The 13,963-nt window shown below is 36.3% G+C and overlaps 1 protein-coding gene across 2 annotated transcripts in view; it reads right to left on the bottom strand.

The window, feature by feature from the left end:
- APPL1 (adaptor protein, phosphotyrosine interacting with PH domain and leucine zipper 1) overlaps positions 1-13,963 on the bottom strand; it is a 29,659-nt gene that overhangs the window by 5,413 nt on the left and 10,283 nt on the right. For both annotated transcript variants that reach the window (XM_004944584.5, XM_414344.8), the window contains exons 8-21: positions 13,673-13,819; positions 12,374-12,456; positions 12,116-12,274; positions 10,748-10,936; positions 8,683-8,725; positions 8,125-8,181; positions 6,321-6,412; positions 5,556-5,738; positions 3,436-3,485; positions 2,845-3,019; positions 2,705-2,741; positions 1,199-1,345; positions 885-935; positions 443-532 (exon numbers count right to left, since the gene is read on the bottom strand). In XM_004944584.5, the coding sequence (XP_004944641.2) occupies positions 443-532; positions 885-935; positions 1,199-1,345; positions 2,705-2,741; positions 2,845-3,019; positions 3,436-3,485; positions 5,556-5,738; positions 6,321-6,412; positions 8,125-8,181; positions 8,683-8,725; positions 10,748-10,936; positions 12,116-12,274; positions 12,374-12,456; positions 13,673-13,819 (1,503 nt within the window). The remainder of the gene's footprint in view (positions 1-442; positions 533-884; positions 936-1,198; positions 1,346-2,704; positions 2,742-2,844; positions 3,020-3,435; positions 3,486-5,555; positions 5,739-6,320; positions 6,413-8,124; positions 8,182-8,682; positions 8,726-10,747; positions 10,937-12,115; positions 12,275-12,373; positions 12,457-13,672; positions 13,820-13,963) is intronic.

The following is a 13,963-nucleotide window of genomic DNA, read 5'->3' as shown; positions in this document are numbered from 1 at the left end:
CTAACACGTTTAATGCCTCTGTACCAGTAATCCATACAAGACAGCAGGTATTGGCCTACAGGCTGCTCCCTGCAGCCCCTGCCTCACTCTCTAGCTGAACCTTTGCCTCCAATTGAGCTGTCTCAGTGCATGGCAGATATTTACTTGCAGCCACATATGGGACAGTTTGTGATAGGTGTTCCTTCAAGCACTGCTCTTAAATACGCCTATGAAGATATTTCGTTGCTTATCTCCTCAGAAAAGCTCTTTTGAAGAACTATAACACAAAATTATACAGGATCTGCACAGAAAATGCTTCAGTAATTAACCTGATTCCACAGTACTCTATTTATTTGTACTAAAGAATGTGATATTGCAGCTGGAACTACAAAGCTACAAAACAAAGTCACTAAATAGGAAAAAAACCACAACAAAAAATAGCATTAAAAATAACAAAGTGTACCTTTTCAATTTGTTTTTGTTTAGTCAGTTCTTTTTGTTGTTTCTCTTTGACTCTCTCCATTTCTTTTTGCTTTTCTGATGCTTTTCGATCCTGAAGGGCAAAAATGACAATAAAAGAAACAACTGCTTAGTGGGCTTGGTATGCTGTGGGCTTATCTGAATTTGCTCAAAACTGCTAGGACACCTGATTATGCTTCTTTTAATGGACAGGTATGTTTGTTAAAGGTAAAAAATGGATTCCAATCTTGAGTATTGTTCCAAGGCAGACATTGGTGAAGGTCTTTTTACCTTGGGTTCAAATTCTATAAAAGAAATCCTTTTAAGTTCTCCACAACAGCATTACTGCATCTATAAGCATCTTGCAGAATATATTCTATTACACATGCTAAATATGCCTTCTCCCTTCCATTCACAAGGATACTGTCCCCTAAAGAAGTTCTTACCAGTTCTGCATGGAAAGCAATCTGTTTTGCCAGTCCAACGGAGTCACAAATCTAAATGCAAATCAGATTTGAAATAATCTGTAAGAATCTAACAAGAATGCCTTTAAAAGCATGCCACATTCCAGATCAGGTACCACAGCATGCTAAAGCATTTTACAGTTACTTAAACTATTGGTTAACTTGTTTTCAGTACATAAACTCTCCCATACAAATCCCGTAGACAGCCGGAATGGAACTAATGCTGTAGAATCCATGTCAGAAAACGACTGGAATCAGAAAATGAAAATGGACACGAATATAACCATCACCAATACCTTTTCCCCTTCATTGTTTGATTCAAAGATATAGCAGATGGAAGTTTGTCGACTGTCAGCTCTCCCTCCTGAAGTTCTGAGCACAAATCCAAAGAGGCGCTTGTTCTCCTGATGTGTAGCATACAAGACTACATTGGGCAAAGGAAACTGCCAGAAAGGATCAAATACAGATATATCAAAAGTGGTTTCAGACATTCTGTATAGATTTTCACTGTACTGCATGTTACTTCAGTATCAAAAACGCACCACCACACCTGAGAAAGTTGCAACCTGACTGAACGTGTCATTGCCAAACACCAAACAGTGGGCTAGAAGGGAATTATTTCAGATAGAAGAGGGGATTACATCTGCAATGACATTCAGTCATCTTTCTAAATGTGAACGCTTTATAGAACTTTTTTTTTTAAAAAGAGACATCTGTACAAACTGCATTTGTGGCTGAGCTCTCAGCATTTGGTGGCAGAGCAAGGCTCTTTTCTAAACTATTTTCTGCAAGAAGTTCAGCTTGCCTGAATCATATAAGCAAGAAAAAAAATTACTTTTTTTTGTTGTTTTGTTTCAATACAAATGATTTGTATTCTCAATTCCTAAAAGAAATTCCAAATGAATCTTAGCAAAGAATGTGTAGGTTTTCAAAGTCGGAAGGCCCCTGCTGCAATAGTTACAAACTGCCAGCATGAGAGCTCTTCCTCACCACCGAGGAACACATGGAGAACGCTCCACATGCACCCAGTTCTCTACCTCACCTGTAAAAGCTCACAGCTTCGGGGCAGTTCTGAACTTAATGCCATAAAGAAGGAAAAAAACAAAAAAGGAAAACAGACACTGTGTAATAAGAAGAATATTTCATATGCTTAGTATCCCCTTTTATAGAAATGATACTAATTTAGGGTCCCTGACAGATTGAGCACCTTTAGAAGAAGACCCAAATAAATTAAATGACTACAAACCGTGCAGAGACAAAGGGAGGGGAGGCACAGCTTTGAAATACAGAAAATAAAGACTGCTATTAATGAAGAATTGAGTTGGCCATATTTGATTCCGCATGAAAATCCCACTTATTTTTTTCATGTGCGTTTATTGTAAAGAACTGAACAAACCAGCACCATACAACACTGTAAACTTAATTACAGATTACAGAAAAACCAAAAAGCCAAAACAAAAGAAAAAAAAAGGCAACAAAAATGCTTTGGACTTCTGAATTCATTCCAACCTTAATTCCATTTCTCTACCAGTTATAGCAAGCAGATTGTTAAAATACAATACTCTTACTTTCCTAGGATTTTACCCTATCAAATCGGGGGAAAAAAAATGTTTTAAAAACCTCTTTCTCCTACTGAGCTCACTCCCCTTAAGCCCAATGTTTGCATCAGCCTCCCAGTTTCTGGGGAAATCTGTCTGCAAATCTCACGCTGTCAGTGATTTTTGCTAACATTTAATCATATTGTTTAAAAAGTAAAAGAATTACTTTGCCGGGTATTTATCTTAAAATGTAAAGTTACTTACTCGTAGTCTTGTAACTTGTGTCTGTGGATCAATTAACCTAAAAATTTGGTTTTAAAAACAAACCAGAAAGTAAATTTTACCAAAGTGAAAAATGTTCCTTCTGTAAATAAACATTAGTAGAAGTCAGGAAGGAAACTTACTTTAAACAGTCACAAGTGACTAATAAATGTGATTCTGTCATCCTGAAAATGTTATGGATGGCCCGAGCTGCTAGGATTTGACGCATTGTTTCATAAACAACATCTGGACTTTCATCAGACTTCACCTCCATCGAGCCAAGAAACCTTACAATGAACAACTGATGAAGAATTGAATCTAAGAGAAACAAAAGTAGTGGGTAAGTGAACTCCACGCGGGGGCTTCTGTTCAAAACTACTTCCAAGACCAAAGCTGTATTCAGGAAAACAGCAGACTTCCAATAAACTGAAAAGAGACTGTTTGTGCTTATGAATTACAGGTACAATTACTACACAGCAAAATATATATCATTGAATTTGGTTTCAAGAATACAAAAGATGCAATAAAATAATTTTATGTTTTATAGCAGAGAACAAGAACCAGGACTTTCAGCCAGCAGTCTGATTTAACTCACTTGTCTAATACACTGCTAATGTAACGTATCTAAACACACTAAAGCTGGTGTTAAACAAGGAGAAAAGGTGGAGGTAACATACAAAATCAACTTGTAAATTCTCTGATTCATTTTGCAATGAAGTTTTGGGTTTTTTTACCTTCAGTTTCAGATTTTGAGCCTCCCGTTTCACCAAAAGGATTTGTGCGTCTATTAAAAAATGAGAACATTAAACCAGGAGTCAGATTACAGGAACCACTAATGAATAATGTAGTCTCATGCTGCATAAAATGAGAACAAGATCATGACTTCACAAACTTGTAATCTGGAGGAATAACCTATGATAAAGGCAAGCAATTTGTAAGGGCAAGAAATTTAATTGGGAATAAGACAAACTGTCAAATGACGGGGAGAATAGCAGGTATTATTGTCCTATTGCTGCTGCAAAGAGTTTGGCTCCCATGGCATTTTTTATACGTGAATTAAGCCTGAGGGAATGAAATATGGCAGAACAGCTTTGGGAAGTACAGCCAAACGCTACTCCTTTCATTACTCCAAAGCAGCACCACACCTCTTAGCACTGTCTCAGGTTGATGCATTACTTACTGAAGAAAAGTCTCTGGTTTTATTTCAAATGCAGCTTTCTGAAAACACCACTGGGGTTTTACTCCTAGAGTCAAGAGAAATGTGGCCGTTTCTGGCTCTCAGAAGTGCTATCAGTTACAACCAAAAGTGAAAATACTCTAGGCTTCCAAGTCTGTATTTTTAAAAGCAGTAAAGCAATGCTGAAAAGAATATGGAGAACAGGGAAATTACTTAAAATAAATTTATTAAGTGCTCATAAACTTTGAATTAGGTTTTATAGGGGAGTAATTAATGCACCACCTTCTCTATTGTTAAGTGTTCTGAAAGCAAATTTCAGAACTAAGTCAGAGAAAAATTATGTGAATCTCTCCTGTTCAGGTGAGGTTGCATTACTACATCATTAAATAATGAGGACTCAATCAAGAATCCTCCCACTGAAATATGACCTATGTAAATACACTACAGATAAATTCTATTAGCAGGTTTTTTTGCTTACACTTGTGACTCGAGGCTAGATGGGGACAGGAAATGCAAAATCTCACGGGATCTCACAAAATAAAAAGATTATGTCATCAGCATCAGAAACTAGGGTATGTCTATATATTATATTATATTTATTTATTTATATAAAATGTGTTTTAAAGTAGCACGTTGCATTCTGTACCAAACATTGCAATTCTCTACGGACAGAATATGCAAAACTCTGAATCGCTTCTGTATGAAAAACACAATTTTCTAGAATTAAGCTATAACTGATGACATGAATTTAGCTGAAGTATTAAGCTTTCCAATTCCTGGAATACAGTTCAAGATTGATTTTAAATCAGTATGTTCTTAATGATGTAGTTAGCCAACTGATTATTCTGTTATACCAAGCAACAAAGAACTGTCCAGAGGGGGAAAAATGTTGCATATATACCATTTTCATGTACATATGAGTTAAACAACTAGAAGTTATTTTTCTAGAGGGCAGGGGAATACAGAACACACTATAGTGACTTTTTTCCCTTACGAGAGCTGGAGCTGCAAATGTGTTTTCTTAATATCTGAATTCTGTACAAATAGTTCCAGAAATGCAGTGCTGATTTACAGTTTTTTATTATCATTTTTGTATGGGAAAATTGAAAAAAATTCAGCTCGGAGAAAAGGTTTTTCTATTTTGGGAAGAGCTCTTAGACAATTTTAACTTGTCTATATGTGAGATCACTCTAGAAGCCTAGATCATTTTCACTCACCTTTCAGTTTAAGAAGAGTGTCATCGTATGCCATCATCACCTGGAGGCAGGGCTACCAAATTTCTCTTGAATTTCCAAGAGGAAATAACCCAAGCTGCTGGGTGAGTAAGCAATAGGAAAGGAAAATACTTTGTGAAACCAAATTATTAAAATAAATCAAATTAAAAAAAAGCATTAGCTGCTAAAGCAAGAAAAGCTGCTGCAAATTAGAAAACAACATTCTGAATCTAATGTATGTAAATCAGTCACATTCTATTACTATATTTAACAACAACAACAACAAATATTTGTTTTGCTTCACAGGTCACTGTAAATCTGTAAATTATTATTTTAAAACAAGAAAGAGTGTGGACAAAGGAATGGGTGTGTGTGGAGCTGCAGCCTAAACGTTTTTTTTTTTATTATTTTTTTAAATTCACATTTAATTGGGGACTTCATTTTTTCTTTCTACATTTCCTACCTGCCTGACTGCCCTGAAGACTTTGCTTGACCAGGCAGATCTTCACTAACTGGAGATATTATGTCAAATTGAATAGGAGTGTCAGGGGCAACGAGTGAATCCAAGGACAGTGCAGACAGAGCGGCGGATTCGGATCCCAGTGACCCCGTGCTGCTCGTGCGGGCTGTGGGAGGCCGAGATTGTCTGAAACAGAACAAAAAATTGGAAGTGAAGGCATCTTAATTTCAGGTTGGTTGAGAATCAATTCAACCAAGGGAAGATGACTATAATATTCCAAAACAAGATCTAAAAACTGAAGAGGATAGGATATAGTCAAATAGTCAGAGCCTACATTCCAAACAAATTTAAGTCAGTTCTAGTTACTATTTGCATTAATAATGCCACCAGATTAACATCAATGTACAATTGCACACAAAATAGAGTAGTCTGAGATCTGCTTCCAGGATTTGTACACAGTAAGATAAAACTCAGCATGAATACAGAGAACAAACAAACCAGGTGTAATGTAATGTAACAAAACTTTCTAATTGGCAGGAAATCTGGATTGCTTGCAGCAATGGATGCTAAACAACACTAGCAAGGCAAATTTGAGAAATGTTCCTCTAAGCCTATCAAAGCTTTCACTCTGAACACAGAAAGCTGAGGTTTTGTTATGAATTTTTTGTTGTTGTTGTTGATTGGTTTTGTTTGGTTTGCTTTTTACTGGAACTTAATGCAAGATTCTTTTCAGAAGTGCTCTTCAAATGACCACGGTTAGCAGCTTACACAGTCGGACGCATGCTCTCATGCCTCTGCTGAAATGAAGGTGATGGAGTAACGGCCTCGAGAGCTGACTGGTTTACACGTGCAGCAATTTCCTGCAACAAGTAAATGAAAACATTTTCTTCAAAATACAGTGCCAGATTTTAGTTTTATGTGCAACTGACAGAAGTTCTAAACTGTCCCCTTTCAGTAACATATTTGTAGCATCTTCGAACTTGTCACATTTTGTGCTGTTCACTTTCTACACCTGAGTGAATACACTTGCTTTATAATACTACAAATGTTAGTAAAAGCCGGCAGTAAAACTGCAATCTGTCTGATAAAATAAGCAAGCAGATATAGGAAGAAAAATAAAGATTTCACTTAAAAAACGTTACCTCTTGACTACTAACAAAACACAGAGACTCAGAAGTCTGCACCTGAAATTTGGGAATGTTTAAATGTTTCTTTAAAACCAAGACAGGAATGACTATCAAAATAGCCACCAAGTAACAATGTTATTTCAGCAAATAACAGACCTATTAAAGTTTAATAACTCAGTTTTAGTCTTTTATTGAAATTACTTGTTCTGAGATATCAGTATTGATGGCTTTACTTCACGGGGTAAAGCCAACAGTAAAAGTCCTGAAATAAAGAGGATTTTGGAGAGAGAAGATACAGGAGACAAAGGAGTGAAGAAGCAAAGTTTTGTGCAAGTGACTCAGAAAATGAGAGTATAAAGCCATTGTGAAGTGAGAAGGCAGTGATATCACAGGAAATACAGAAAGAGCTGCGAGCAATCCGTTTTCAAGCAGTGCTTTTCAGAAGATATTTCCGCCCTTCAGACAAGTTTTATTCAGCAACTGACATTCATAATCCTAAAACCATCAGAACTGTAAAAAAGCTTTAAAATGTCGAGTTCTAATTGTTATAAAGGGATCACAGATCCTATTCTCTCGAATTCATGCACAATGTAAGTAAATACACCCTCACTCATCTAAGGGCTTTGCACTCCTCTATGCCCGGACTAAACAACCTCAGCTTTGAACTCATCAGAGCACGTGCCTTCAGCAACAGATCCCGGTGTTATTCAGCTGCTCTAACTGCAGTGCTCATATCTGGCATGGAAGCACTGGAAAGTCTCCTTTCATATAACCCATCACTGCTTCAAACCTGAACAGCAAATCAAGGAGTATGACTTCTCTTTCTGTACATTACTCACATATAGTTCCATGCTCCGTTACAAAACAACAGATTTTGTTGGGCCAAATCCTCTGGTTTAGGGAATGATGGTCACAGTTTAAGTTTATATCCATATAAGTTTATATTTATGAATACAAAGCATAGAAATAAACTTATGACACCAAACTCTGTACATGTACATCGATTTCTAAATCTTCAAAAGTCAAATAACTCTTTTATGTAGTGTAAACGTCTTTCCTGCAAAATTATGTTTATCTAATTCACCAAATTCCAATTTGCTCTGGTATAAATTACATGTATCCATCCACGTATGTGTCATATCCATTTGTAACAAAACTATCATCTGTCAAATACAAAAAAGGAATCCTGAAGCTATCAAAACATGCTATCAAAGACAAAAGCTACATAATTTTTACCCCTCCTACAGAAGCACTGCAGATGACTGAAAGAATTGGGAGTATGCTTTCATAGATCTATAAAGGCACACAATGTGAAGCATCAGATGAGACACGTGGGAAGTACTCAGTTCTGTGCTACCCAGTTAGATCCAGTTAATCTCTTGTTCATTTTGTGTGTATCTATGTATGAAAATATTACTGGTGTGATAAATTTTGGTGAAGGTTACCTCAGGGTTTTCACTTAGATATATCTGTTTAGATATGTTGTTTATTGTGCATATCCACTGAAAAAGAGAGGAAAAGAGAAAATATTAGATTTGTCATAGCTTCTTACCAAGAAATCTGATTAAATACTCCCAGCACTGACTGCTTTCAGCACCTTTTCCACCTCATTTGTAATTTCAGGGCCAGGCTATCACAGCCCAGCTAAAAGCCTTAAAAATAGCATAAAACACTATTTTATCCCAATACAACAATAAAGATTGCAGAGGAATTCAAATCCAGGCTGAATGTTCCACATTTTCTGTATTTCCTTATTCAGCTGTTTGCCCAAACATGCCTTAAATGGCTTTTGGAACAATTTTTTTCTAATCCCACTCTATTATGGAAAAGGATTTAAATACAGTAATATTTTGTCAGACATTCTGAAAGTTGTCAAGGATAGAATGTTCACTATTTGCTGCCTGACAAATATAAAATGTGCACTCCAACTATTTTTATTAATGTATTCCCTTCTGTGCAACAGAAAAGTCACTCGACGCCATGTGAACCTCCTGCAAGCTTACCTCTTCATAATCTTTTTTACTCTCTGCCTGTAAGATTGAAGACCTGAAAGAGAATGGAAAACAACATTTTGCCTATTTGAAATGCCTCATGTATCCTTTCAGATTAGAAACTCCCTTTTCATGTTTGTGCATTGCACAAAGAAATAATCAAGTCTGAAGATTCTGTGTACTGAGTGCAGACAACATTTAACTGGGGAAAGAAAATTCATTTTCCTATATCCTCTACAACACCCATCCACTTACAGCAATTGAAGAGCTCATCTTACTTGCTTAAGAGAAATACCTTTCCACGGTTATAATTTAGGTCAAACTCTGAAAAATGAGAGCCTTCTCCTACGGTACGAGGTACTGTATCGCAAGCTTCAGCCTTTCTAACTATGCAGAAATATACTGAAGTTAATTTGAGCGATGCTTCCTGAGCTGAAGCCGAATAACTGCTGTTTCCTGAAGGATTTGTTGGCCATCAGAGAAAACAACCAGCCTCGTTCTGATGGCATCAGCATCATTTTTAAAACAGATAGAAGTGTGAAAAGAGAAGGCACTGAGCTTACTGGGGTTTTTTTTCTGTGTGTGTTATTTTATTTTTTTACAGTTATTTAGTTTATGCTGTATGTACTACTATTTTTCAGGCTAGTTTTCAATTCATGTACATGGCAATCATTTTTGAAGGGAAGTTACCTCATTCTGATAGATACATAATCTGAAAATAATAACTTAATAAGCAATAAGAAGCATGTTGTGACACACTCATTCTCTCTGATCAGATGGAAAATAAATCACCATACAGACTTAAGAAGAGGTATGGCTTTTGCTTCCTGACATTTTAAGGTAGATTTAAACAAATGATGACAGCTTAGGAATGTATTTATACCTCTGCTAGATACATGTCTCTTGTTATATTTCTAACCATATAGTCCACTGAAAAGTCATTTTGAAATGAATTAGAATTTAAATACATTAAAGCCATCATATTACAGCACGAACACTTAGAAGTTGGCTATAGGTTTAATGTAAGAGTTCAGCAGAGCGGTAAATCCGCGTAGTGCCATTTTCATTAAAATGACATATACTCTGAACCTTGAGGTTTGATCTACTTGTCTTCAACATAGCTTACAGGAACTATGCACATCATAAAGAAAATGGGAGTTTCCAAGACAGATTTAATCTAACAAGCATCCAAAGCATACTATTAAACTTGGCTTATTTATTATTTCCCAAATATTAGAATTTACAAAACTAATTTCTTAAAACAACCAAAACTACTTTTAAAAATCCCCAAATCAATAAGAAGTTAACACCAGGAATTTAATATAACACTTCTGCATGGGAACTGTTGAGTCACAGCCTGAACCACTGACTGATCACCTGAGGCAAGGACTGGGTCAGCCCTGGGAGCACAGGTGAAGGCAATTCAGCTGTGTGGCCAGAAGGGGTGGAGCCTGGCTGCACCTCTCCTAGACCTCCATTTAAGGGCTGACTGCCACTGGAGAAGTATCTCTTTCTGGAGATTGTTCCCTTTGGAGTTTTTTACTGTGAGCCTAGGACACAGGTGAGCATTTTTTTTTTTTATTATTATTATCTCTTTCCACCATGCTAATCTTTCTAACTATAAAGCCTGTAATATACCCTCCTAACCACACCACTCTGCTAACTGTATGTTTGTTAATTGTACAACTAATCCCAAACGGTAACATTTTACTCTCTTAAAGTACTTATTTCAGATTAAATAAAACTGCTTTGGAGCTGCCCAGAAAAAGCTGGTCAAGTTTTAAGCCTTCTCTTTTCCCCAGAAATCATATTCAGTTTGAATTTCTACTTGAAAGCTATGGGTAGGACAGTACTGTAAAATGAATACTGTAACTTTATTCTGAAGTGCCACTCAGCTACATTAACATAAGCTGCTAGGGAACAAAGGCAGCATTGCAATAAAGATAGCAGACATTCCAGACTGAGGTTCTAAATGCACTCCAAATCTATCAAGCTATAATCTGTCTGGAGTCAGACCTATTTTCTTAAATAGTGAGTATGTTTTTCATACAGATAGAACTAATGTAAGAATACTTACTTTTTACCATCAAAAGATGTTATTTGAAAACAGTACCGTCTGTCTTCGCAGTCCACAGCCATTACTGAACAATTGTCTATGTCCATGACAAGTCCCCCAGCCACATCACCTCTTGCCTGGCTCATCAGATTTCCACCTTGAGTGAAGTAGAACTGCCTCTCCCAACTGGAAGATACCAGCCCTGTTTTACTAGACCATGAAAAGAGATATCCCTGTTTAGTAGGTTAGGGGTGCAGCTCAGCTCTATAACTAGAATATTTTAAATAAAAATTACATGAGCAAGCCATACAAGCACTTCAGAAATTTTCTTTGTTTAATGTTTTAGGTTAGCTTTATGGCTAAATTAGTCTCTATCTGATGCATACTTATTTTAAATCCACTGCTGGGCAAAGTTTACAAAAATATTTGCTTTCTTTGATTTTATGAGACTGTACTGAGATTAAAAAGACATCAGTTCTTTAATTTTGATTTTCAGTTTTTATAGCACTGCTTTATGAAACATGCATATTCAACTGATATACGTTATTAAAGTATTTTATATGATCTCTGAACTCTGCTTTCATTGGAAAACTTGAGGTAAGCATTAGCTAAGGTATGTAAGACACCTCAATTTTCCAGGTATTTTGTATCATTCAGTGAGATTACTGAAGTTTTGCATAGAGCACATTTGAGTTCCTTTTCTTCCAGAAGAAAAGGAACTCAAATGTGCTCCATGCAAAACAACAAAGGGACCAAAAGTCAGTAATGCTTGTGGTTTAGTCTCCCTTGTTGTTCAGATACTCTCTTCAGTATTAATTGCTGCGATTGTGTTCTATGGCAGAAATTCAGGCCTCTTTCAGGAAGTATTTCACTTTAACAGTTAAATATAAAATTAATTTAAATTTTAAAAGAAACCTGTCTGTTTGGAGGTTGTTATGCAAATTACTGGAAAGAAAAATCTTACTGTTACAACTTATTTTCAACCACTGAAGATGACTTTAATAGCATAACAGCTCCCTCCAGCGGAAGAAAGACTACCTCATGAAACTATGAAGGATGCTCAAAGTGTTTTTAGGCAATAGTGATTTGCCCTGTACAATCCAAGCTGGTTCTATTTATCAGTATCTTGAATCCCAGAGTGTTATTGAATACTTATACAAAAATACTTCTAACTGCAGTCTTGTTGGTTTACAATTACAGTCCAGTGAAATTACACTCTCATAAATAAATGAGGGAATCCAATGAAAGAAACAGAACAGCTCTGATGTGACTTACTACACTGAACTACATATTTAAGATCAGCATTGCTTATTCCAAAACAATATAGCGTATGTTTCTAGCTTTCCCAAAGCTAAATATTTTAAGACTTAAGTAACAAGTTAGTCTTACTTTCTTGCATTGAGATAGCCAGCTTTCCGTGTAAGATTTCTATGGACAGGAAATTTCGTAGGATCCGGATCAGGCAAATAAAGTGGATCACTGGCTACTTCCAAGTCTTCTATAGTTTGCTGCATGTTCTCTATTTCGCACTCCATTTCCCTGCGAACACTAAGGTAAGTTTTGTGTTACTAACAAAGACAATATATTACTAAGTGGACATAGAAAAATAGTTGTGCAAAAGAAGTCCAGAATTTAACAACAACTTACTTTTGTACACTTGTGCCAATGTTGGTGAGAAATTCCTCCAGTTGCTCAGTGAGATTTTCTGAACCCATTTTAAAAAAGCTTATCTTAAAAAAAAAAAAAAAGAGGAAAAGGGTGAACTTAGTCATAAATGAAACTAAATAAACCTATCAATAAATAAATGATAGAAGGTTAAAGCTTCAAAAAGAAATCCAGTTTTATTCCTTATTCCCAGCAGTCTCAGCAGAAGGAGCAGAATGCAAGTTCTTGTCTGCAAGTGAAGATTGATGTTGACATTGCGAAGGAATTTAATTGCACTGAGAGGATGTGAACAGAGCAAGTGAAATGAAATCTGTGACTGTAGACACTTGTCTGGGTCACTCCTCTAACTGTGGATTGTGCCAAGGGGGATGGACAATGTGATCTTAAAACATATCACTCCATATTGGTTCAGGAAAACTGCCATGTAAGCTGAATTTAGCCGTATGAAATATCAGAATAAGAAGCCATGGGGGGGCAGTCCTGCCATTCCTGTTCTCAGATTCAGTAAAAAACTGCACCTGAGCAACAGGTTGCACTATCTACCTCGTGAAAGAAAACACTTAAAGCTTAGTGTGTACAAGCTCCAAGGGAAACAAGAGTTCTTGCACGTGGAAAAGTTTTAAACACTGTGCAGAAAGTAATTCCTACATCTAGCCAGATGCTAGAAAGTTTCCAAAAAGCTTTCTATATAACACTCATCCTGAAATAAACCCATTATATTAATTAAAATCAAATTGGAATTATCTTGAGCATTCCAGTTCTTTCACGCCCTTGATTAGAAACAGTAGTGATGTGATTTTGATAATTATCTCAGAATAGCTGCCACAGGAAAAAGCTTATCTGTCTCCATGTTAATGTCTAAGAAAGTGTATTTTTATTCAGACCTGCATGCATGAAAACTTTAATCAGCTATTTCTGTTAGTGATCCAGTGGAGGAAAAAAACCAAAGCAATAAGCTAAAAGAATAGCACCAGCCACTGAGACCTCAAATTTAGCCATCTATAATTTGGATTAGAATTAGATCTTTCTATTTGGTGCCCACACTTCCCCAAAAGATACTTCAATGGGAGCATGTCATGATGAGATTCAAAAATGTCCTTTGATAAAACAGTAAATGAATAGTGTTAACGGCACTTGGCAACAAGTGTGACAGCTACAGGGATGGAGATGGGGTTTGCTTCCCTGGATTGTAAAAAGAGATCTTGCAATCAATTTCAGTAGATGAACTGAAGTACTCTTATGTCTTCTTTCAGACCTACAATTTATAGAATGTGAAATTACCTGAGCTTGCATGTATCCTAGCAAGGGTTCTAACACAGCAATTTTCTTCTTGTACTGAAGAGTATTTAGTGCACAGAAATAATGCATCATAGTCTGATGCTGTTTTTTTCTGGAAGTATACACATCTTCTGTAACTTCAGCCTTGATCTAAAGAGATACAGACAAGGGGAGGAGGGGAAAAAAGAATGTTTGAGTCTTGGTATTAATCACAGGCCTTCACGTTAATCAACAGCTTTATAAACAGTAAGAAAAAACAAAACAATACAGTAATGTTCTAGGCTCTATCAGCAA

Source organism: Gallus gallus, chromosome 12, assembly GCF_016699485.2.
Source record: "Gallus gallus isolate bGalGal1 chromosome 12, bGalGal1.mat.broiler.GRCg7b, whole genome shotgun sequence".
Lineage (NCBI taxonomy): Eukaryota > Metazoa > Chordata > Aves > Galliformes > Phasianidae > Gallus > Gallus gallus.
This window is presented reverse-complemented; position numbering and strand designations above follow the sequence as displayed.